This window comes from Oncorhynchus mykiss, chromosome 13, assembly GCF_013265735.2.
Source record: "Oncorhynchus mykiss isolate Arlee chromosome 13, USDA_OmykA_1.1, whole genome shotgun sequence".
In the NCBI taxonomy this organism is placed as follows: domain Eukaryota; kingdom Metazoa; phylum Chordata; class Actinopteri; order Salmoniformes; family Salmonidae; genus Oncorhynchus; species Oncorhynchus mykiss.
This window is the reverse complement of record NC_048577.1, coordinates 31,182,211-31,208,825: the sequence shown is the minus strand read 5'-3', so window position 1 is coordinate 31,208,825 and position 26,615 is coordinate 31,182,211. Positions and strand designations below refer to the sequence as shown.

The 26,615-nt window shown below is 41.9% G+C and overlaps 1 protein-coding gene across 2 annotated transcripts in view; it reads left to right on the top strand.

The window, feature by feature from the left end:
- Positions 1–16,201: 16,201 nt before the first annotated feature.
- Positions 16,202–26,615, top strand: part of LOC110486106 (GEM-interacting protein) — a 37,338-nt gene continuing 26,924 nt past the window's right edge. The window contains exons 1-4 of one of the 2 annotated variants that reach the window (XM_021557466.2): positions 16,202–16,573; positions 18,500–18,587; positions 21,152–21,248; positions 21,584–21,635. In XM_021557466.2, the coding sequence (XP_021413141.2) occupies positions 16,519–16,573; positions 18,500–18,587; positions 21,152–21,248; positions 21,584–21,635 (292 nt within the window). In that variant the 5' untranslated portion in view covers positions 16,202–16,518. The remainder of the gene's footprint in view (positions 16,574–18,499; positions 18,588–21,151; positions 21,249–21,583; positions 21,636–26,615) is intronic. The other variant, XM_036940758.1, reaches the window with a different exon arrangement.

Below are 26,615 nucleotides of genomic sequence, written 5' to 3'. Positions count from 1 at the left end.
ATCCCCCTCATATTCTGTGCAATAATTTCAGAGTTCCTTTTTACATGTGCCATAACTCCTCAGTGAACAAACTAACAGAATTCAAAATAACTATGGGATCTCCATGCTTTCTACTTACCAACAAGTTACTAAAAATGGAATCCTACAGTCAGGGAACTCTAAATATTTTTTTTTTAAATCACTGCCTGCAAAATGGGAATAAGACATATCCGGCTAGGCCTACTCTGTTTCGTGTGTGCTCTTTAAACCTGCTATTTTGCTCCCAGTGTGATGGCCCTCGAAAATTTTACCTTGATAGGCATTGTGCCCCAAAGCTGTAATTTTCAAGTGGTTTATGAATCAAACATTCAAAAAAATGCCCTTGCGTGACGGTCACGCCGCCTGCTGTTATTTATATCCCTCAGAAAAATAATTAAAAACAGGGTTGAGTTGACGCCAATAATGTTGCGACATAGGAATGCGGTCGGACAAGATGCTTAGCGGAACAAGACTGTATGTAGGGACGGAAAACCCTAGTTGATAGACCTGAAAAGATTGTTCTATGACACAGTTTTACTTCTCAAAGGGATTGAGGAAATCAGTCGGCGGATATGAGACAACCGATAACGGCTGAGTGGACTCTGGGCCAGGCTATAGTGATGCTCAAAGGACACTGCCAATTCAAACGGACAATTACACACCTCTGTGGGAAATGGATAGATAAAAAAATAAATAATAATTGTTCTACATTGCATTAAATGTATAGCCTACCACATTTTGTGCTAGGCTATTGAATGCCTGATTGTTTTGTGTTGCGTGCCTACATGGAATCAGACAGCTAGAAATGTCTTTGTTGGAGTTGAATATACACCTGCGCCAGCGGCGTGGGGTAAAACATACGCCTACTGAACAGGGAGAGAATGATTCTCATTTACCGGGAATGAACACCACATTTATCCCGTGTCAAAACGGTAGTGGTGTTCTTAGAATTAAATACTACGATGCTACATGGACAGTGTCAAGACTCCGCACAGTGGCGGAATGTCTGAGACAACTACGGCTGCTTTTTGAGGACTGTTGCGGTAAGTCAATGGAACATATTTACGACTTTCACACCTGTTTTGATTTTGTAGGTCTAATGATTTACAGACAAGACGAATAGGCCTATGACTATGCAGTTCTGTCATGTTATCTGAAGATTTTCGCGTTTGCCAAGGCATACCACACATAGCCAAATTCATTCTTGGACAAACAAAAGGACCAACCTTTGTTCATGTTCTAGTCGTAACTAGGAAACTCGGAAATGTCAGACTTGCTAACTTGTTGTAATTATGCACATCCCGCGTTCAAAAAGCAAGTCCGAAATGTCAGTTTCCTTGTCCCAACTAGCACCTGAACGCGGCATAATGCACCGTTGGCTACACATCGTGACGTGTTTCATTACGCCGTACGTCATCTTCACGCAGTCTTGCCCAATGATCTGTGGATTGCTAATAGGCAAGATGACGTACGGCGTAATGAAACACGTCACGATGTGTAGCCAACGGTGCATTTAGGGCAATTCAGAAAGCGGATTGAGGACCTTATTACTGAAGAATGTGTTGTTTTTTTTATGGCTGTTTTTCTTTCTGCTTGCATTTTGTATTTATATTGATGTGTATTTTCAGTGATTTATGTAAATCAGGGCTCATCTGTAAAAGAGACCTTGACTCCCTGATAAAATAAAAGTGAAAAGGCCTATCCTTTTATTTCCCGCCAACTGACCTAGTCATGATTGCGGTAAAGTTCTGCCTATGGCTTCATTGTCTACATCAGATAGCGCTTTGGATTCCGCCTGCGAAGGGTAATGGGATAGATCTAAAGTAGTCAGTGGTGGAAAAAGTACCCAATTGTCATACTTGAGTAAAAGTCAAGATACCATAACAGAAAATGACTCAAGTGAAAGTCACCCAGTAAAATACTACTTGAGTAAAAGTCTAAAAGTATTTGGTTTTAAATATACTTAAGTATCAAAAGTACAATTTCAAATTGAGTTGAAAAAGTTGTCAACTATAAATAGTAAAGTACAGATACCGTAAAAAACGACTTAAGTAGTACTTTAAAGTATTTAAAGTATTTAAAGTATTTTTACTTAAGTACTTTACACCACTGAAAGTAGTCTGGCTACTTTTGCAATCAGTTGATGGGAGGACGGCTCATAGCCTAATAATGGCTGGAATTGAATTGTATCAAAGCTGTTTGATACCATTCCATTTACTCTCTTCCAGTGAATTATGAGCCGTCCTCCCCTCCACAGCCTCCACTGGCTGCTATAACATAAAAAAATATTACTTATGTGACATCGTCTGCTCAACCCCATTTCTGCCTCAAACCTGTCTGAATTAAGCCGTGAAGAACAGGGGTGGCAGCATCATGTTGTGGGGGTGCTTTGCTGCAGGAGGGACTGGTGCACTTCACAAAATAGGTTGCTTCATAAGGAAGGAAAATTATGTTATATTGAAAATTAAATTAAATTGAAGCAACATCTCATGACATCAGTCAGAAAGTTAAAGCTAGGTGGCAATGGGTCTTCCAAATGGACAATGACCCCAAGCATACTTCCAAAGTTGTGGCAAAATGGCTTAAGGACAACAAAGGACATCATCCTCTCTACTATTATTCTGACATTTTACATTCTTAAAATAAAGTGGTGATCCTAACTGACCTTAAACAGGGAATTTTTACTAGGATTAAGTGTCAGGAATTGTGAAAAACAGAGTTTAAATGTATTTGGCTAAGGTGTATGTAAACTTCCGACTTCAACTGTATATGGAGCCCTCCGCATTGGTAAAAAAATGTGGGTGGTGCACGGTGATGCAGTACAGAGCTCAATTTGGCCTCTGTATATCTCCGGAGGCGCCGCAAATGCGTCACACCATCATTGCACCTTCAACCACATTTTTGGATCAAGCATAAATTGGCTCTTAGTTTAGCAACCATACGACGCAGCATCACAACGTGAACACGATTGGTTGACAGTCTGCTGAGTCGGGTATCATACGTTCCTCCTTTGCAGTGCCCACTACATGCTATGCCCACTACGCGTCACTTACTATATGCCGTGGCCACTCTTGATGGGCATCAAATCAAATTTATTAGTCACATACACGTGTTTAGCAGATGTTATTGCCGGTGTATCGAAATGCTTGTGCTTCTAGTTCCGACAGTGCAGCAATATCTAAGAATTAATATCTAACAATTTCACAACATATATCCTATACACACAAATCTAAGTAGAGGAATGGAATTAATAATATATAAATATATGGATGAGCAATGTCAGAGCGGCATAGACTAAGATACAGTTGAATAGTATAGAATACACTTGTTAAGGGAATTTTTATCAATGATGACTAATTATGTATACATTTCAATCAGGACTGACTAATCAAAATACTATTATGTTACTGTATATGTATGAATTTTCTTTTTAATCCTAGTACTGAATATAATGTGTGTAAATATAATCAAGAATTAGAACAATGACTGTCTGTACCATGGTAGAAATGAATGAACTTATAGCCAGACTGGCTAAAGACTTATCTACACAAGCTGGCCTTGGCTCGGTCATATATTATCTTAATAGGGAGAGACGATGTGAGAACCATACAGCCATTGTACTGGAGCGGAGATGACACGGGCTAGTACTAAAAGTGAATAAACGCTGCTGATTGACTTTAAGACTGGGCTCTGTCCATTTTATACAAATAGGAGTCATACAAATTCTTATGAATTGACAGAGTGTTTAATTTGAATTGGGTATTAAAACAGAGGAATTTAATTCCTGCAACAACATTTGAGATGAGTAATGCAAGATATGTAAACATTATTAAAGTGACTAGTGTTCCATTTATTAAAGTGGCCAATGAATGGCCTTGAGAAATAAGCTGTTTTTCAGTCTCTCGGTCCCAGCTTTGATGCACCTGTACTGACCTCGCCTTCTGGATGATAGCAAGTGAACAGTGGCTCGGGTGGTTGTTGTCCTTGATTATCTTTTTGGCATTTCTGTGACATCGGGTGCTGTAGGTGTCCTGGAGGGCAGGTAGTTTGCTCCCGGTGATGCATTATGCCCCCCCCCCCCCTCTGGAGAGCCCTGCGGGTGTGGGTGATGCAGTTTCCGTACCAAGTAGTGATACAGTCCAACGGGATGCTCTCCATTGTGCATCTGTAAAAGTTTGTGAGGGTTTTAGGTAACAAGCCACATTTATTTAGCCTCCTTCAATGTTTTTTTTTTGTCAGTTGGCATCCAACATTGCACCGCCACCTACTGTGCAGAAATGTGGGCCAAATATATAGTAGGTCAATGGCAGTGGGTGTGGCATGTAGTGGGCGCAGGATGTAGTGGGTGTGGCATGTAGTAACCACAGTCTGCATATTATGGAACGCCTTTACACTATTTGATGTATCAAATAACACTATTTGAGCTTCTACTTTTAAAAACCCACCTCTCCAGAAACAAGTCTCTTGCCGCTTGCTATAGATCACCTTCTGCCCCCAGTTGTGCCCTGGACACCATATGCGAATTGATTGCCCCCATCTTTCTTCAGAGCTCGTGCTGCTAGGTGACGTAAACTGGGACATGCTTAATTAACACCCCAGCCATCCTACAATCTAAGCTTGATGCTCTCACAAATGATCAATGAACCCACCAGGTACAACCCCAAATCTGTAAACACGGGCACCCTCATAGATATCATCCTAACCAACCTGCCCTCCAAATACACCTCTGCTGTCTTCAACCAGGATCTCAGCGATCACTGCCTCATTGCCTGCGTCCGTAATGGGTCTGCGGTCAAGCAACCACCCCTCATCACTGTCAAACTCTCCCTAAAACATTTCAGCGAGCAGGCCTTTCTAATAGACCTGGCCCGGGTATCCTGGAAAGATATTGACATCATTCCATCAGTAGAGGATGCCTGGTTGTTCTTTAAAAGTGCTTCCCTCCCCATATTAAATAAGCATGCTATATTCCAAAAATGTTGAACCAGGAACTGATATTGGACTTGGTTCACTCCAGACGTGACTGCCCTTGACCAGCACAAAAACATCCTGTGGCGTACTGCATTAGCATCGAATAGCCCCCGCAATGTGCAACTTTTCAGGGAAGTTAGGAACCAATATACAGAGGGAGTTAGGAAAGATAAGGCTAGCTTTTTCAAACATAAATTTGCATCCTGTAACACTAACTCCAAAAAGTTCTGGGACACTGTAAAGTCCATGGAGAATAAGAGCACCTCCTCCCAGCTGACCACTGCACTGAGGCTAGGAAACACTGTCACCACCGATAAATCTGCGATAATTGAGAATTTCAATAAGCATTTTTCTATGGCTGGCCATGCTTTCGACCTGGCTACCCCGACCCCGGTCAACAGCCCTGCACCCTTCACTGCAAATTGCCCGAGCCTCCCCCATTTCTCCTTCACCCAAATCCAGATAGCTGATATTCTGAAAGAGCTGCAAAATCTGTCCCCCTCCTCCTAAAATTATCTGCCGAAATTGTTGCAACCCCTATTACTAGCTTGTTCAATCTCTCTTTTCATATCGTGTGAGATCCCCAAAGATTGGCAAGCTGCCGCGGTCATCTCCCTCTTCAAAATGGAGACACTCTAGACACAAACTGCTACAGACCTATATCTATCCTACCCTGCCTTTCTAAGGTCTTCGAAAGCCACGTTTTAACAAACGGATCACCGACCATTTCGAATCCCACCGTACCTTCTCCGCTATGCAATCTGGTTTCCGAGCTGGTCACGGCTGCACCTCAGCCACGCTCAAGGTCCTTAACGACATCATAACCGCCATCGATAAGAGACAATACTGTGCAGCTGTATTCATCGACCTGGCCAAGGCTTTCGATTCTGTCAATCACCATATTCTTATCGGCAGACTAAACAGCCTTGGTTTCTCAAATGACTGCCTAGCCTGGTTCACCAACTATTTCTCTGACAGAGTTCAGTGTGTCAAATCGGTGGGCCTGTAGTCCGGACCTCTGGCAGTCTCTATGGGGGTGCCACAAGGTTCAATCCTCAGGCCGACACTTTTCTCTGTATACACCAATGATGACGCTTTTGCTGCTGGTGATTCTCTGATCCACCTCTACGCAGACGACACCATTCTGTATACTTCTGGCCCTTCTTTGGACACTGTGTTAACTAACCTCCAGACAAGCTTCAATGCCATACAACTCTCCTTCCGTGGCCTCCAACTGCTCTTAAATGCAAGCAAAACTAAATGCATGCTCTTCAAGCGATCGCTGCCCACACCTACCCACCCGTCCAGCATCACTACTCTGGATGGTTCTGACTTAGAATATGTGGACAACTACAAATACCTAGGTGTCTGGTTAGACTGTAAACTCTCCTTCCAGACTCACATTAAGCATCTCCAATCCAAAATTAAATCTAGAATCGGCTTCCTATTTCGCAAGAAAGCATCCTTCACTCATGCTGCCAAACATACCCTAGTAAAACTGACTATCCTACCGATCCTCGACTTTGGCAATGTCATTTACAAAATAGCCTCCAATACCCTACTCAATAAATTGGATGTAGTCTATCACAATGCCATCGTTTTGTCACCAAAGCCCCATATACTACCCACCACTGTGACCTGTATGCTCTCGTTGGCTGGCCCTCGCTTCATATCCGTCGCCAAACCCACTGGCTCCAGGTCATCTATAAGTCGTTGCTAGGTAAAGCCCCGCCTTATCTCAGCTCACTGATCACCATAGCAGCACCCACCCGCAGCACACGCTCCAGCAGGTACAGTGCCTTGCGAAAGTATTCGGCCCCCTTGAACTTTGCGACCTTTTGCCACATTTCAGGCTTCAAACATAAAGATATAAAACTGTATTTTTTTGTGAAGAATCAACAACAAGTGGGACACAATCATGAAGTGGAACGACATTTATTGGATATTTCAAACTTTTTTAACAATTCAAAAACTGAAAAATTGTGCGTGCAAAATTATTCAGCCCCTTTACTTTCAGTGCAGCAAACTCTCTACAGAAGTTCAGTGAGGATCTCTGAATGATCCAATGTTGACCTAAATGACTAATGATGATAAATACAATCCACCTGTGTGTAATCAAGTCTCCGTATAAATGCACCTGCACTGTGATAGTCTCAGAGGTCCGTTAAAAGCGCAGAGAGCATCATGAAGAACAAGGAACACACCAGGCAGGTCCGAGATACTGTTGTGAAGAAGTTTAAAGCCAGATTTGGATACAAAAACATTTCCCAAGCTTTAAACATCCCAATGAGCACTGTGCCAGCGATAATATTGAAATGGAAGGAGTATCAGACCACTGCAAATCTACCAAGACCTGGCCGTCCCTCTAAACTTTCAGCTCATACAAGGAGAAGACTGATCAGAGATGCAGCCAAGAGGCCCATGATCACTCTGGATGAACTGCAGAGATCTACAGCTGAGGTGGGAGACTCTGTCCATAGGACAACAATCAGTCGTATATTGCACAAATCTGGCCTTTATGGAAGAGTGGCAAGAAGAAAGCCATTTCTTAAGATATCCATAAAAAGTGTTGTTTAAAGTTTGCCACAAGCCACCTGGGAGACACACCAAACATGTGGAAGAAGGTGCTCTGGTCAGATGAAACCAAAATTGAACTTTTTGGCAACAATGCAAAACGTTATGTTTGGCGTAAAAGCAACACAGCTGAACACACCATCCCCACTGTCAAACATGGTGGTGGCAGCATCATGGTTTGGGCCTGCTTTTCTTCAGCAGGGACAGGGAAGATGGTTAAAATTGATGGGAAGATGGATGGAGCCAAATACAGGACCATTCTGGAAGAAACCTGATGGAGTCTGCAAAAGACCTGAGACTGGGACGGAGATTTGTCTTCCAACAAGACAATGATCCAAAACATAAAGCAAAATCTACAATGTAATGGTTCAAAAATAAACATATCCAGGTGTTAGAATGGCCAAGTCAAAGTCCAGACCTGAATCCAATCGAGAATCTGTGGAAAGAACTGAAAACTGCTGTTCACAAATGCTCTCCATCCAACCTCACTGAGCTCGAGCTGTTTTGCAAGGAGGAATGGGAAAACATTTCAGTCTCTCTATGTGCAAAACTGATAGAGACATACCCCAAGCGACTTACAGCTGTAATCGCAGCAAAAGGTGGCGCTACAAAGTATTAACTTAAGGGGGCTGAATAATTTTGCACGCCAAATTTTTCAGTTTTTGATTTGTTAAAAAAGTTTGAAATATCCAATAAATGTCGTTCCACTTCATGATTGTGTCCCACTTGTTGTTGATTCTTCACAAAAAATACAGTTTTATATCTTTATGTTTGAAGCCTGAAATGTGGCAAAAGGTCGCAAACTTCAAGGGGGCCGAATACTTTCGCAAGGCACTGTATATTTCACTGGTCACCCCCAAAGCCAATTCCTCCTTCGGCCACCTTTCCTTCCAGTTCTCTGCTGCCAATGACTGGAACAAACTGCAAAAATCACTGAAGCTGGAGACTCATATCTCCCTCACTAGCTTTAAGCACCAGCTGACAGAGCAGCTTACAGATCAATGCACCTGTACATAGCCAATCTGTAAATAGCCCATCCAACTACCTCAACACCATATTGTCATTTATTTTGCTCCTTTGCACCCCAGTACCGCTACTTGCACTCATCTTCTGCACATCTATCACCACAGTGTTTAATTTGCCATACTGTAATAATTTCGCTGCTATGACCTATTTATTGCCTCACCCCCCTTATCCTACCTCATTTGCACACACTGTATATAGACTTTCTCTATTGTATTATTGACTGTATGTTTGTTTATTCCATGTGTAACTCTGTGTTGTTGTATGTGTCGAACTGCTTTGCTTTATCTTGGCCAGGTCGCAGCTGTAAATGAGAACTTGTTCTCAACTAGCCTACCTGGATAAATAATGGTGAAATAAAATAAATAAATACAATTTGACACGTTAAATAAGCTTTTCATTTGACACGTCAAATAACACAGTTCTATTATAGAATGTTGTGTGTTCTGAATTTGCCCGTGCAAGCCAAGCGCCACCACTACTATCAGTAGCACTGTCAAAGCTGTACAAAAATGTCTGCAAACACCGGCCACGAACAATGTGTTTACAATACCGCGTTCGTAATAAAGCATCATTGGTTTGATCGCAACTTCTGGGGTAGCTAGCTTTAGCTTGGTAGCTAGCTAGCACCAATACAATCAGCCTGAAAACAACAACCAGTAGAAACTGCAGTCAAGTGTTCTTTCTATAGGATTGAAGTCAGGGCTTTGTGATGGCCACTCCAATACCTTGACTTTGTTGTCCTTAAGCCACTTTGCCACAACTTTGGAAGTATGCTTGGAGTCATTGTCCATTTGGAGACCCATTTGCAACCAAGCTTTAACATCCTGACTGATGTCTTGAGATGTTGCTTCAATATATCCACATAATTTTCCTTCCTCATGATGCCATCTATTTTGTGAAGAGCACCAGTCCCTCCTGCAGCAAAGCACCTCCACAACATGATGCTGCCACCCCCGTGCTTCACTGTTGGGATGGTGTTCTTCGGCTTGCAAGCTTCCCCCTTTTTCCTCCAAACATAATGATAGTCGTTATGGCCAACAGTTCTGTTTCATCAGACCAGAGGACATTTTTCTAAAAAGTACGATCTTTGTCCCCATCTGCAGTTGCAAACCATTGTCTGTTTTTTGCTGCTGTTCTGGGATTGATTTGTGCTTTTCGCACCAAATTATGTTCATCTCTAGGAGACAGAATGCACCTCCTTCCTGAGCGGTATGACGGCTGTGTGGTCCCATGGTGTTTATACTTGCCAACTATTGTTTGTACAGATGAAAGTGGTACCTTCAGGCATTTGGAAATTGCTCCCAATGATGAACCAGACTTGTGGAGGTCTACAATTTTTTTTTTAGGTCTTGGCTGATTTCTTTTGTTTTTCCCATGATGCTTTGCTTGAGCAAAGATGCACTGAGTTTGAAGGTAGGTCTCGAAATATATCCACAGGTACACCTCCATTTGACTCAAATTATGTCAATTAGCCTCTCAGAAGCTTCTAAAGCCAAGACAAAATATTCTGGAATTTTCCAAGCTGTTTAAAGGAACAGTCAACTTAGTGTATTGTTACTTCTGACCTACTGGAATTGTGCTACAGTGAAATAATCTGTCTGTAAACAATTTTTTGAAAAATGACTTGTGTCATGCACAAAGTAGTTTGCCAAAACTATAGTTTGCTAACAAGAAATTTGTGGAGTGGTTGACAACGAGTTTTAATGACTCCAACCTAAGTGTATGTTAACTTCCGACTTCAACGGTATATCTTCCAATGGTGCGACTGCTGTTGGCATTCAAAGATTATCCAACTTGAATAAACGCTTCGAGGTAAGGATGACAGTAGTGGTGTAATCTACGGCGATACAGATATCACTTATTATTGATATCTACATAGAGCATGGATGTGAATCACACTGCTGCTCTCTCATTTATCTTTTTGCACCTTACGGATTGTTGTTGTGGATGGCTGTTCACATATCTAAATGTGTATTTGAACCAAATAATGCTTGAATTCAAGAAGTTTAAGCTGCCTACCAATCATTTCAGGCTCCCTAGTCATGCGGCTGTCTAAGGCACTGCATCGCAGTGCTAGAGGCTTCACTACAGTCCCTGGTTCGATTCCAGGCTGTATCTTAACTGACCCTGATTGGAAGTCCCATAGGGCGGCGCACAATTGGCCCAGCGTCGTTAGGGTTTGGCCGGGGTAGGCCGTCATTATAAATAATACTTTTTCTTAAATGACTTGCCTAGTTAAATAAAGGTTAAAAAACATATTTTTGAAACCGGTGGACATGCATAGTGCAGATCCAAGCCTATGGAATAAAAGTGGGGCTTTCTCATTCATGCCGATATTAAAAAAAAAAAATTATCCATAGGCCTAATGGACACATGCTCAAACTTGCAAACTTTTGATTGACTTAAAGGGGCAATCTGTAGTTAAGACATCCCATTTTTGGACTCATAAATTATATATACAGTATCAGTCAAAAGTTTGGACCCACCTACTCATTCAAGGGTTTTTCTTTATTTTTTACTATTTTCTACATTGTAATATAATAGTGAAGACATAAAAACTATGAAATAATACATATGGAATCATGTACTAACCAAAAAAGTGTTTTAGATTCTTCAAATATTGCACTGAGATCCCATTCGGGAGCCTTCAATACACATAGTGGTATAATACACAATGCGTAACTGGTACAATAAATGTGGCTCAATTCTCACCGGTTTCAGAGTCCCGCAATAAGAGCTACAACACTAATGTTCTCTGCGTATCCCTGAGTAGACTGATACCCAATGTCATTGATCCACAATCCATAGGTACAGTGAAATAAGTATGCCCCCAATGCAATTCTGAAGTCTAATACATAGTGCGATTTCAGCAGATTTGTCAAATTAACAAATTATTGTATTTTGTTGAATTTATATAACATCATTAGAACTTCGTTTAGCATGATCTATTCAATTATGGCATAATTCCACTATTTGTATTCATTTGCATCACTGTCAATGACAGACTTTTATTTTGAAGGCTAATTGCAAATTACACTATTGTGGCTATTCCTTATTGTGGATATTTTCATACAGATGGGTTCGACCACCATAAATCAAATGATAACTTTCTTATAAATTAGGGTTATTTTAGATGACACTAGCTAACTATATCTACTGAAACAGATGATGAAGTTTTGCTATGTTTTTGGGGAATAACATTGTTTGCAGTCATCAGCTAGCTAGCTTTTTTTTAATGACCAGCACTGTCCAGACAGAGCTAGTGGAGAGCAGAGGCTCTGGACAAAACTTTACCAGCATCCTAGAATATGCATCAATGAATCGTTGTGACATATGAAATACGAGTGATAGTGTAATCAATGCGTAATAAGTACGTAAAAAATGTGTTAAATTATTAAATTGTGTGCAGTCATATTCAGGTCCTGATTAATCAACAAGCATATTTAACACAAGGAATACCTATTTAAGAATGCTGTTCATTGACTACAGCTCAGCATTCAACACCGTAGTACCCTCCAAGCTCATCATCAAGCTGGAGGCCCTGGGCCTCAACCCCGCCCTGTACAATTGGGTCCTGGCCTTTCTTGATGGGCCACCTCAAGTGGTGAAGGTAGGAAACAACATCTCCACCTCACTGACCCTCAACACTGGGGCCCCACAAGGGTGCATGCTCAGCCCCCTCCTGTACTCCCTGTTCACCCATGCACACCTCCAACTCAATCATCAAGTTAGCAGACGACACAACAGTAGTGGGCTTGATTAGCAACAACGACGAGACAACCTACAGCAGAGCTGCCCAAACCTGTTCCTGGAGAGCTACCCTCCTGAAGGTTTTCGCTCCAACCCCAGTAGTAACTAACCTGATTCAGTTTATCAACCAGCTAATTATTCGAATCAGGTGCGCTAGATTAGAGTTGGAGCGAAAACCTTCAGGATGGTAGCTCTCCAGGAACAGGGTTGGCCAGGCCTGGCCTACAGGGAGGAGGTGAGGGCGCTTGGAGTGTGGTGTCAGGAAAACAACCTTTCACTCAACGTCAACAAAAAAAGGAGATGATCGTGGACTTCAGGAAACAGCAGAGGGAGCATCCCCTTATCCACATCGAAGGGACAGCAGTGGAGAAAGTGGAAAGTTTTAAGTTCCTCGCCGTACACCTCAACAACAAACTGAAATGTTTCACCCACACAGACAGTGTGGTGAAGAAGGCGCAACAGCACCTCTTCAACCTCAGCAGGCTGATTCAATGTAGCTTGTCACCCAAATCTCTGACTAACATTTACAGATCCACAATCGAGAGCATCCTGTCGGGCTGTGTCACAGTCTGGTACGGCAACTGCTCCGCCCTCAACCGAAAGGCTCTCCAGAGGGTGATGCAGTTTGCACAACGCATCACCGGGGGCAAACTACCTGCCCTCCAGAACACCTACAGCACCTGATGTCACAGGAAGGCAAAAAAAGATCATCAACCACCCGAGCCACTGCCTGTTCACCCCGCTATCATCCAGAAGGCGAGGTCAGTACAGGTGCATCAAAGCTGGGACCGAGAGGCTGAAAAACAGCTTCTATCTCAAGGCCATCAGACTGCTAAACAGCCATCACTAACTCAGAGAGGCTGCTGCCTACATGGAGACCCAATTACTGGACACTAATAAATGGATCACTAGTCACTTTAAATAAGGCCACTTGAATAATGTTTACATATCTTACATTACTCATATCGTATGTATACTATTTGACATGTTAAATAGTGTTATTCATGTGACTACCGACCATGCCTCAAGGGGTCGCCATCCTACTTCCGATTCCAATGCAAGTTGCAGGGCATGCAGGCATACTGTCTGATATGCCAATTCAGTGGCGATTTTAGCATGTAAATCTTGTAAATCACTAAACCAACACTAAACCAATGGCAACACCTGCATTTTGGAGCTGCCTTACTCAACAAAGCAAAAAAGAGATCATGTTTGTATGCAGCTTTATTAACGCAATGATTTTATATATTTTTTTACATTGTTTGCAAACTGATATGGGACACATATTAATGCCAAAATAGCATGCAAAACAGACAAGAACAACAACAAATATATATATATATATAAACAATACAGTGCCTTCAGAAAGTATTCAGACACCTTTACTTTTTTTTGTTACGTTACAGACTTATTCTAAAATTGATTAAATAAAAACAAATCCTCAGAAATCTACACTCAATACCCCATAATGACAAAGCGAAAACAGTTTTTAGATTTTTTTGCAAATGTATTAAAAATAAATAAAAAACAGAAATACTTACATAAGTATTCAGACCCTTTTTTATGAGACGCAAAATTGAGCTCTGGTGCATCCTGTTTCCATTGATCTTCCTTGAAGTTTCTACAACTTGAATGGAGTCCATTTGTGGTAAATTCAATTGATTGAACATGATTTGGAAAGGCACACACCTGTCTATATAAGGTCCCACAGTTAACAGTGTATGTCTGAGCAAAAACCAAGCCATGAAGTTGAGGTAATTGTCCGTAGAGATCCGAGACAGGATTTTGTCAAGGCACAGATCTTGGGAAGGGAACCAAAACACTTCTGCAGCATTGAAGGTCCCCAAGAACACAGTGGCCTCCATCATTCTTAAATAGAATAAGTTTAGAATCACCAAGATTATTCCTAGAGCTGGCTGCCCGGTCAAACTGAGCAATTGGGGGGAGAAGGACCTTGGTCAGGGAGGTGACCAGAAACCCGATGGTCACTTTGAAAGAGCTCAATAGTTCCTCTGTGGAGATGGGAGAACCTTCCAGAAGACAACCATCTATGCAGCACTCCACTAATCAGGCCTTTATGGAATGGACGGAAGCCACTCCTCAGTGAAATGCACATGACAACCCACTTGGAGTTTGCCAAAAGGCACCTAAAGACTCTGACCATGAGAAACAAGATTCTCTGGTTTGGTGAAACTAAGATTGAACTCTTGGCTCTGAATGCCAAGTGTCACAGCTGGAGGAAACCTGGCACCATCCTTATGGTGAAGCATGGTGGTGACAGCATCATGTTTTGGTGGTGTTTTTCAGCGGCAGGGACTGGGAGACTAGTTACAATCGAGGCAGAGATGAATGGAGCAAAGTACAGAGAGATCCTTGATGACAACCTGCTTCAGAGCACTCAGGACCTCAGCCTGGGGCGAAGGTTCACCTTCCAACAAGACAACAACCCTAAGCACCCAGCCGAGACAACGCAGGAGTGGCTTCAGGACAAGTCTCTGAATGTCCCTGAGTTCAATGCCAAGTGTCACAGCTGGAGGAAACCTGGCACCATCCTTATGGTGAAGCTTGGTGGTGACAGCATCATGTTTTGGTGGTGTTTTTCAGCGGCAGGGACTGGGAGACTAGTTACAATCGAGGCAGAGATGAATGGAGCAAAGTACAGAGAGATCCTTGATGACAACCTGCTTCAGAGCACTCAGGACCTCAGCCTGGGGCGAAGGTTCACCTTCCAACAAGACAACAACCCTAAGCACCCAGCCGAGACAACGCAGGAGTGGCTTCAGGACAAGTCTCTGAATGTCCCTGAGTGGCCCAGCCAGAGCCCAGACTTGAACCCGATCGAACATCTCTGGAGAGACCTGAAAATAGCTGTGCAGCGACGCACCCCATCCAACCTGAGAGGATCTGCAGAGAAAAATGGGAGAAACTCCCCAAATACAGGTGTGCCAGGCTTGTAGCGTCATACCCAAGAAGACTCGAGGCTGTAATTGCTGCTCTGCCCCAAAGGCCCTGAATGACGGGTCACCACTGTGCCAATTGACTATAGAAACGTATATAGTGTTTTAGTTTACAAATTACCACACAAACACACACACAGACAATTTTAGTAAACATTTTTTTACATTTTACAGTGCGTAATCTCTCAATCTAAATATTTTATCTTTCTCTCTTTCCCTCCCACCTTCCCTCCCAGAGCTGGGTGGTCCTAACCAGCTACATGTGTCCATGGGGCTCCAGGCCCTACAGCAGTCTCTCCAGCCCCTGGCGGAATGCTACCCATCCATGGGTCGACCTCCAGTCAGCCACGCCCTCACCATGCTGCGTCGCTCCATCACAGGTCAGTCAGTCTCAGCACCCTAGAATCCATCTCCTGGACATTTTAATCTCACTATCATGGGTTGTGTAAGGTCACACTGTAGCAAAACGTTTGCCACAGAAAAAGGAAACCTTTGTTGTTATTGGGCATAGTTACAGTTAGTAAAGGTACAATTAGTATTCCCATTTCACTCAGTTTCAAAATGTTTACTGCCTACTATGACACTGGTGAGGACTATGATATTGCAATTTCAAGAGGTTGCCGTTGAGTTTGAATTGCAGAGATGTGCATAATATCATTCATCTTTCAACACCCATGAGAGAGATCATTTTAGAGGTCAAAGTTTGACCTCTGAACATCTGCACAACACAAACAGTATAACACAGAGGCAAGTGCACTAATACTTTCTGCAAACGCAGAATCACTTTTTCTCTCTTTTTCCTCCTGCACACTCTATGTTCAGTGTGACAATGTAGGTGTGACCTAGATTGTACAGAATCACACTTCCTCTTATCATGATGGTGAAACCGTATTGGCCAACCTCTCTCTGCACTAGAGGAAGATAACTCTGAGAGAGCAAGAAGAGAAGGGTCAAACCCTTGCACTTTACCAGACAGCAGCAGTGTTCTAGTCAAATGTTAGTGGGATTGAGTGCATCTAGAGGAAATCGAGCTCATTTCCTGCTCTGTAGCTGCTGTTTGTCTTGTGAACGAGTAGGCATTGCTAACGTTGATGGAATTGATAGATTGATTGATAGAAGGTTGATGGAACGTTGCTGGTGGTGCGAGGAACATTGATGGGGTTGCTGTGCTATATGGTAGTTTGGGGCTAGGTGCACTTTTGATATTTAGTCTGAAATAGAGATGGACAGGGAAGAAGAACCCCAAGTTAAAGAGAAGGAGCACTCCAAAACCCCAGGTGAGTAACAACAAGAGAAAACAGAAGATTGTTATCATGTGGGCCAGTTTCCAGTGCTCAGATTAAGCCTACTCCTGGACTAAAGCATGCTCAATGGAGAATAGTCTCCTTCTGGGTCTGGGAAACCATCCATTTAGGTAGAAAAGGAGGTGAGAAAATGTTTCAGGGAAGGTGTGTGTATGTGTTTGTTTTTGGTTTTGCTGTCCTTGTGGGGACCAGAAGTTCTCACAAGGATACTTCGGACAAGTTTCGCCGGTCTTCACAAGGAAAAAGGCTATTTTAGGCTTGGGGGTTAGGGTTAGGTTAGGGGTTAGGGAAAATAGGATTTTGAATGGGGATCAATTGTTTGGTCCCCACAAGGATAATAAAACAAACGTGTGTGTGTGTGAGCGTGCATGTGTGGTTGCATGCTACATCCTCCCAGTCAGTGCAGGATCAGTGAACCTCCTGAACTCATCCTCCATTTTGCATATTGGTGTGTGCCATTCGTGAAACTTAAAAAAAAAAAATTCAGCTCTTGAAACCATTAAGTCAGGGACATCAGCCCTCATGATTTAAGAGAAAATGGTTGGAAGGAAAACAAATGCTATTTGAACCCACTCTTCGAGCTCCCTCTAGAACTCTGACATGCACAGTAGGCTATAGGGCCCTGCTTTTTGTTAGACTAAGGGCTTGATTCAATCCATATCACAAAGTTCAGCACTATAGCTCGCTTAACATTTGAAGTTAATTTCTGATTGAGCTGACATATGCAGCGTTTACTGTGAATGCAGTCTCATTGGACACGCAGGAACATTGCTTTTACATTTAATTTGCGCTTTGGCAGAGCTTGGTTGTGTACAGTTCTACTATCTCGTACCTGTCTTCGACTGCCATATGAACAGAACTCTGCTAAGGTGAAAAACAAGGACTTTGTGTCTTCTGAGCAAAACATGACACACATCACAAGCAGGATGTGGTTGACCTAAATGGAGACAGAGAGCGAAAGAGAGGGAGGAGAGATGTAGATTTCTTTTCATCTGTTAACACTGGGAGTTGAGTATTTTTGCATATTAACTGCCCTTAAAGTGATACACAGTCAGCTTCAACTGTAACAGATTCCTATAGGTTTTTAGCCTCATATGCAGTCTCAGCACATGATGCTAGCCCACAAACGTATGTTGAGAGAGACTACAGCATTAGGTTGTAGTTCACTCAGGGTTAATGTACCATCATTCAGTTTTGGGTGTCATCAACCTGTATTTTCCCCAGCCTATACTGTAAACTGTATACTGTAAATGCATAGCCTGGTTAAACCAGACTGAATACTGCACTCAGTACTGAGCACAGCATTCAGTCTGGCCTAACCAGGCTAGGAAATGAATAGAACCCCTTTTGTTGGAGTTGCATTTCTCTTTTTCTCAGATTAGTTGCAGTCCTTCCCATATTAGATGTTATATAAAAAGGAAATGTTCTTATCTGTCATTCACACAAAGGTTTTTATAACCATTCTGAGCCATCTCAGCAGTACTCAGTGTGTTATAATGGGTGACCAACAGTGGTATATGTTTTTCACCAGAGGCTGGAGAATTGAAAGACAACAGTGTTACAACAAATGCCTTTTACACAAACATACAATCACACATCTGAGGCCTCAATAACCACCACCACCACCACCAACCTTCAAATCCACAAACTTCTTTATTTCCTCACACATTGTTTTATGACTGGGTGTTTGTTGGCTGTTGGTTTACCCCTTTATTTGTTATTTCTAAAAATAGAAGATATTTTGTAAGCTTTTTTTTTTTTTACAGATAACTTTTTTGGGAGCTGCAAAAAAGCAATTTCAACTTGTGTGTTTTGTGTGTAATGTTTATTTTATGAAAAGAAAAGAGTGATAATTTGGCCTCTCTTGCTCATATGTTTGTCATCCATCTTTTACCCCAGAGGTGAAGGTCCCCAACAAATCAGAGACTAAGCGCTACAGCGAGATCTTCCGGGACTTCGATAATTTTGAACTCTCTTTGGTCAACTCGTAAGTCTTGACTTTTATATTCACTCATCATGTACACGTATTACCATTGTCACCCTCCACATTATAATCAGTCCATCATTCAGAACACCTTGACATGTTTTACATTTGAGTTATTTAGCTACATATTTAGTTACATATTTTTTATTTGTTGGGGGTGGGTTGTCTGCTACTAGTTGCCAGAGAGGAAGTGTACACCTACGTGGGATTGTAAACCGAGTATATTCTTCCGCTTACATCTGTGTACATGCAGTACCAGTCAAAATTATGGACCCACCTACTCATTTTTTTATATATATATATATATATATATATATATATATATATATATATATATATATATATATATATATATATATATATAATATATATATATATATATATTATATATATATATATATATATATATATATATATATATATATATATATATATATATATATATATATATATATATATTATATATATATATTTATATATATAATATATATATATTTGACTATTTTCTACATTGTAGAATAATAGTGAAGACATCAAAACTATGAAATAACACATATTGAATCATGTAGTAACCAAAAAAGTGTTAAACAAATCAAAACATATTTTATATTTTAGATTCTTCAAAATAGCCACCCTTTGCCAGCTTAGCACACTTCTTGGAATTCTCTCAACCAGCTTCATGAGGTACTCACCTGGAATGCATTTCAGTTAACAGGTGTGCCTTGTTAGAAGTTAATTTGTGGAATTTCTTTCCTTCTCAATGCGTTTGAGCCAGTCAGCTGTGTTGTGACAAGGTAGGGGTGGTATACAGAAGGTAGCCCTATTTGGTAAAAGACCAAGTCCATATTGTGGCAAGAACAGCTCAAATAAGCAAAGAGAAATGACAGTCCATCACTATTTTAAGACATAAAGGTCAGTCAATGCGGAACATTTAAAGAACTTTGAAAGTTTCTTCAAGTGCAGTCGCAAAAACCATCAAGCGCTATGATGAAACTGGCTCTCATGAGGACCGGCACAGGAAAGGAAGACCCAGAGTTACCTCTGCTGCAGAGGATAAGTTCATTAGAGTTACCAGCCTCAGAAATTGCAGCCTATATAAATGCTTCACAGAGATCAAGTAACAGATACATCTCAGCATAAACTATTCAGAGGAGACTGAGTGAATCAGGCCTTCATGGTCGAATTTCTGCAAAGAAACCACGACTAAAGGACACCAATAAGAAGAGACTTGCTTGGGCCAAGAAACACAAGCAATGGACATTAGACCGGTGGAAAACTGTCCTTTGGTCTGATGAGTCCAGATTTTTTGAGACACAGAGTAGGTGAACAGATGATCTCCACAAGTGTGGTTCCCATCGTGAAGCATGGAGGTGTGGGGGTTCTTTGCTGGTGACACTGTCAGTGATTTGTTTAGAATTCAAGGCACACTTAACCAGCATGGCTACCACAGCATTCTGCAGTGATACACCATCCCATCTGGTTTGTGCTTAGTGGGGCTATCATTTGTCTTTCAACAGGAAAATGACCCAACACACATCCAGGCTGTGTAAGGTCTATTTGATCAAGAAGGAGAGTGATGGAGTGCTGCATCACATGACCTGGCCTCCACAATCACCTAACCTCAACCCAATTGAGATGGTTTGGGATGAGTTGGACCGCGGAGGGAAGGAAAAGCAGCCAACAAGTGCTCAGCATATGTTGAAACTCCTTCAAGACTGTTGGGAAAGCATTCCAGGTGAAGCTGGTTGAGAGAATGACAAGTGTGCAAAACTGTCATCAATGCAAAGGGTGGCTACTTTGAAGAATATCAAATATCAAATATATTTTGATTTGTACAGCTACAAACTAATTATAAAGGCAGACTAACTAAACGGAGCACAGAGATATATACACACAAAATCTTTCCCTCAGTGTGCCCTTCTTACATCAGCTGATATCTCGAAGTACTGTACAGAAACCCAGCCTAAAACCCCAAACAGCAAGCAATGCAGGTGTAGAAGCACAGTGGCTAGGAAAAACTCCCTAGAAAGACCAAAACTTAGGAAGAAACCTAGAGAGGAACCAGGCTATGAGGGGTGGCCAGTTCTCTTCTGGCTGTGCCGGGTGGAGATTATAACAGAACATGGCCAAGATGTTAAAGTGTTCATAAATGACCAGCATGGTCAAATAATAATAATTACAGTAGTTGTCGAGGGTTTTTCATAGCCGATCATTGAGAGTATCTCTACCGCTCCTGTCGTCTCTAGAGAGTTGAAAACAGCAAGTCTGGGACAGGTAGCACGTCCGGTGAACAGGTCAGGGTTCCATAGAGCGAAAGAAAGAAAGAGAGAAAGAGAGAGAGAATTAGAGAGAGCATACTTAAATTCAGATTAGGGCCAAATTAATGTATTTAAATTGACTGATTTCTTTATATGCAACTCAGTAAAATTGTTGAAATTGTGGCATGCTGCATTTATATTTTTGTTAAGTATAGTAAGAATTTGCACATAAATAATAAGTGAAGCATCTAGGCATTACGAAGGCTTCACAAAGCCATTATAACATGTATCGGCCCTCTGATCCATCAGCACTGTAGAGGAAATGTTTCCAGACCCTGACTCCCAGTCGATTGCTGAGACCGTCTCTACGGAAACCACAGACAACACTGAGCTGGATCATCTGACGGTAGGGGAGCAGTACTATCAGTCAATCAAGCAACTAATCAAAATTATTTTGGAAAGCCATTTTTTACACCAGCAGTTGTCACAAAGTGCTTTACAGATACCCAGCCTAAAAACAAACGATCAATCAATCGTTACTATGTTCTCTCTGTCAGTCAATCACATTTTTTCTAGTCTGGTGCTCCATTGTGTTGATACCTTTGGTACCGTTTGTACTAGCCAACAGGGGAATCATTTGAACTTGGGTTCTGCTCATATTCTACTGATATGAAGTACAGTGTGTATCGTCTTGTCTCCAAATCCATTTCTCTGTGTAATGGTCTGTATTCTGCCCTGCAGTGTGAGGATGTCTACCCCCCAGATGGTGATGACAAAGATGGAGGTCTATCAGGTATGTTTGTAATGAAATCAAATTCATTTAAAAAGGCTTTTTTTTACATCAGCAGATGTCACAGTGTGCTTATACAGAACGTGGTGTGTTGTATGCATGTGTGTTTTTCATTTTTTTTAGTTAAATTCAAATCAGTTGTATTGGACTGACTCGAATTGACCCCAACCCTGGTGTGAGTAACAGAGGTGGTTTGTTGGTTCAGTGTGATGAGTAACTTTGCCAGAGACATGAATACTTGCTTTAGCTCCCACAGCTAAATCTTACTTAGGCTATAGCTCAGTGGGCTAAGAGCAGGGCTGGGCGATAAATCAATATCAGGAATTATCAACGTAATTACTTCCCTCAATAACGATAGAAAAACGTTTAGGCAATGTTTATTTCAAACAGACCTTTATTTGCCACTTGTTTGCAGGTATACCCATTTTATGTGTAATCAGTGGGTAATTCAGAGGGTTGGGGGGGTGTGGTTAAACCATGGGGGCATTTCAAATTAGGGATGTGTTAAACAATGGAAGTGTTAATGAATTTCCCTGTAAATAATCAGAGAACCATTCACACAGACCCGATACCTGTATTTTGGTTACAGGGTCTGTGAAAATGCAGGAATCATGGCTAGGTCTTTAGGTGGCTTTTATTTTTCCATGTTTTCTACCCCTATGCTTTTCAGATAAACAAAAAAGCTGGTATAAAAATGCAGGCATGGTAAATTAGTGGGGTTTTGGTCTTTATGTGAAAGGGATGCAAGAGTCCAAGCCATTCTCTTCTGGAAACACTGCCCGGTGACTGACACTAACAGACAGCCAATCCAGGTGGGATGTGATGAGTGGTGTGGGCGGGACTAGTGGGGTGACAGCCAGTCACGGTGGTTCATCTCCAACTATTCAACCTCTCTTGTTGAGGTGGCGCTAATTGCCTCTGTGTTAACGAGATTGGGAGACGACTGGAGAGGGTGGGGGGAGAGAGAGGATTAGAGCTGCAGACAGATGCTCGCTAGTTTACCCCTCAGACATATCCATCAAACAGGAGAGAGAGGGAGAGAGGAAGGGAGAAATGTGGGTGAGGGGGGAAAAACAGAGGGATATGAGAGGGATGGTAAAAAGAGAGGGGGAGAGATCCCTTATGGAAAAACGACATTAATTTCACGTGATCTTATGTGAAGTTAATATGACAACATGCGACAACATGTTAAAGAAACATGTGACAACACGTAAAAACATTTAAGCACAAGTGAGAACGTGAAATAAATGTGACAACATGGGGATGCCATGAAAATACACATGACAACATTTTAACGTTTTTTCACGTGATAGTGCAAATTAGATTTTTACTCACTCATTTCACGCATTCCACGTGAGAGTTAGGTTTTCACATGTGAAACTGCATATTCCACATGTGAGGTGAGAACACATTTTCTTCCTCACATGAACAGGTGGTGAATACATGTGAACATGTAGTTTCACGTGTGAACAACTGACTTCATGTGTCTTTTTTGGTTTTCACGTGAAAATGTCAGCTCAACATGTGAAAACAGTTAAGGGAAATAATGAAATGGTATAGGGGTTTTAAGTTATCTGACACGCTGATCAGCTAAAATAGTATAGTTAAAAAATAATTACGATAATATGATTACATTTGACATCAAATCAAATTTACGTACACATATTTAGCAGATGTTATTGCGGGTGTAACTTAATGCTTGTGTTCCTAGCGCCAACAGTGCAGTTGTATCTACCAATTCACAACAATACACACAAATCTAAAAGTCAAAGAATGGAATTAAGAAATATATAAGTATTAGGACAAGCAATGTCACTTAGTACTGACTTTTCAATATGACACCACCTGGGGTTTGAAGTACGCTTTCTGCTGCGCCACAAAACCTGTAGCATTCTCAGAAGTTCCATACACATGAATTAATTACCTATAATACGTCTCTGCACTTAAAAGACTGCCATCTGCACTGCTTTTGTTATATCCGTTAATCTGACTGTTCTCCCATCATTGATTTTATTTACTTAATTCTGCAATTTGAGGGTTTTCTGTATAGTTGTCTAATGTTGGTGAAGTGTATTATTCTGTTTCAATGTTACTCCTGAATCACTATGATAAATATATTTGTTTTTATTGGGTGTATTATACAAAGCTGAGATTTACTTTGAAGTCCAAAGTATAAGAATACAGGTGAAATCTGTCAATGACACAGACATGGTGGCGTAGCAGGAAGATTGGAATGCTGTGAACCAAGAGGTTCTGAGTTCAAATCGCACGTGAGGACATGTTGAATAATAATTACTGTATAAATAAACGTACACAATGTAATCATGTATGTCAAAGTGTGTAAGTTGAAAACACTGCAGCTAATTTTGTGATGTTCCGGCGACATCCTTACAACTCATTTTTGTCTGCAGGGCATCATGTGAAAATGTTAATCCACATGTGAAAGGTTATGTGATCATGTGAAATATCATCACATGTGAAGTGTTCCAAAACCACATGGTTTTAGATGTGACACTTCACATGTGACATTTTATTTTACATGTGCAAAACATCATGTGATTTTACACATGTGAAATCATGTGGTTTTTCCATAAAGGGATGGGAAGGGAAAGAGAGAAACAGACCGAAGGGAAGAGTGAGCACAGAGTGAGGATTGAAAACAGCATTGTTCAGCCTGAGAGACAAAAAAAACTACAAAGGAGACAGAAAGGAAGACTAGTGAGATAATGGGGAAATTAAACTACCATTGTAATTGTGCAAACATTGATGTCAGACATGCACCTACCCCAATACTCTGCTGCTGATGACTGGGATGAATACAGGAGCAGATTTCAGGAGCAGGACAAGACACCCTCTTTTGACTGATGACTGATATAATTTAGCAATAAGGCAGGAGAGGGTGTGGTATAAAGCCAAAATACCACGATTAGGGGCTGTTCTTCCCATGCTTTTTCAATGAACCATGAACAATTAATGAACATGCACCTGTTGGAACGGTCGTTAAGACACTAACAGCTTACAGACGGTAGGCAATTAAGGTCACAGTTATGAAAACTTAGGACACTAAAGAGGCCTTTCTACTGACTCTGAAAAATACCAAAAGAAAGATGCCCAGGGTCCCTGCTCAACTGTGTGAACATGCCTTAGGCATGCTGCAAGGAGGCATGAAGACTGCAGATGTGGCCAGGGAAATAAAGACGCCTAAGACCGCTACAGGGAGAGAGGACGGACAGCTGATTGTCCTCGCAGTGGCAGACCACGTGTAACAACACCTGCATAGGATTTGTACATCCAAACATCACACCTGCGGGACAGGTACAGGATGGCAACAACAACTGCCTGAGTTACACCAGGAACGCACAATCCCTCCATCAGTGCTGACTGTCCGCAATAGGCTGAGAGAGGCTGGACTGAGGGCTTGTAGGCCTGTTGTAAGGCAAGTCCTCGCCAGACATCACCGGTAACAACGTCGCCTATGGGCACAAACCCACCGTCGCTGGACCAGACAGGAATGGCAAAAAGTGCTCTTCACTGACGAGTCGCGGTTTTGTCTCACCAGGGGTGATGGTCGGATTCACATTTATCGTTGATGGAATGAGCCAAGGCCTGTACTCTGGAGCGGGATCGATTTGGAGGTGGAAGGTCAGTCATCGGACTGAGCTTTTTGTCATTGCAGGCAATCTCAACGCTGTGCGTTACAGGGAAGACATCATCCTCCCTCATGTGGTACTGCAGGCTCATCCTGACATGACCCTCCAGCATGACAATGCCACCAGCCATACTGCTCGTTCTGTGTGTGATTTCCTGCAAGACATGAATGTCAGTGTTCTGCCATGGCCAGCGAAGAGCCCAGATCTCAATCCCATTGAGCACGCCTGGGACCTGTTGGATCGGAGGATGAGGGCTAAGGCCATTCCCCCCCCCAGAAATGTCCGGGAACTTGCAGGTGTCTTGGTGGAAGAGTGGGGTAACATCTCACAGCAAGAACTGGCAAATCTGGGGCAGTCCATGAGGAGGAGATGCACTGCCATACTTAATGCAGCTGGTTACCACATCATATACTGACTGTTACTTTTGATTTTGACCCCCCCCCCCCCCCTTGTTCAGGAACACATTATTCCATTTCTGTTAGTCACATGTCTGTGGAACTTGTTCAGTTTGTCTTAGTTGTTAAATCTTGTTCATACAAATATTTACACATGGTAACTTTTCTGAAAATAAACACAGTTGGCAGTGGGATGTAGTTTCTTTTTTTGCTGAGTTTATATCTTCCCTATCATATGAACATCCTTTTCTGACTCAAATAAGATTCCCTAAAGGTTGCTCTGATGTCCAAAAGATGTGAAATCGTAATAGGTAACTTTTAAGTTGCATGTATTTGAAACTATCAAATACTATATTTTGGTCAGTTTGACATTTTCCCCACAAATGATTAAGGCTAGGATTGGGGGAGGGGAAGCTGATCCTAGATCTGCAGCTTGGAGAAACTTCACCCCGGAGCACCTCTTATTTATCATGTTACTAAGCATATAGCTAGCTATACCTTCCCTCTGAGTGCCCTCCTCCTCTCTCTTCATTCAGTTACATCTAATGCAGTTTTCTGCCCTCACCCTAACCCAATCCATTCTTCCCAATCCCAAATTCTCTCAGCTACCCCCCCACCAGTTTGGAGATTATCTGTAATAAGCCAAATGGAGGGGCGAGGGGTGGGGCTGTGGATAGGAGCGAGCGGTGGGGGTAGGGTGGTAGGGCTGATGAGTTGAGTGGACCATGGCGTGGCCTGCTTTCTGTAATGCCTGTTGTCAGTCCCGTCGGGTTGACATTGATTGATCCTTGCACTGTATATGTGCGCGTGTCAACTGTGTTGTTTAACTGTCTTAATAGGTGTCAAGGGCAAATAACAGCATGGACCAAGTTCTGAGCTTTTGTAACTAACTAGTTTTGGCACTTGTGTAACACAAGTTGACATTCTGACAGTCATAT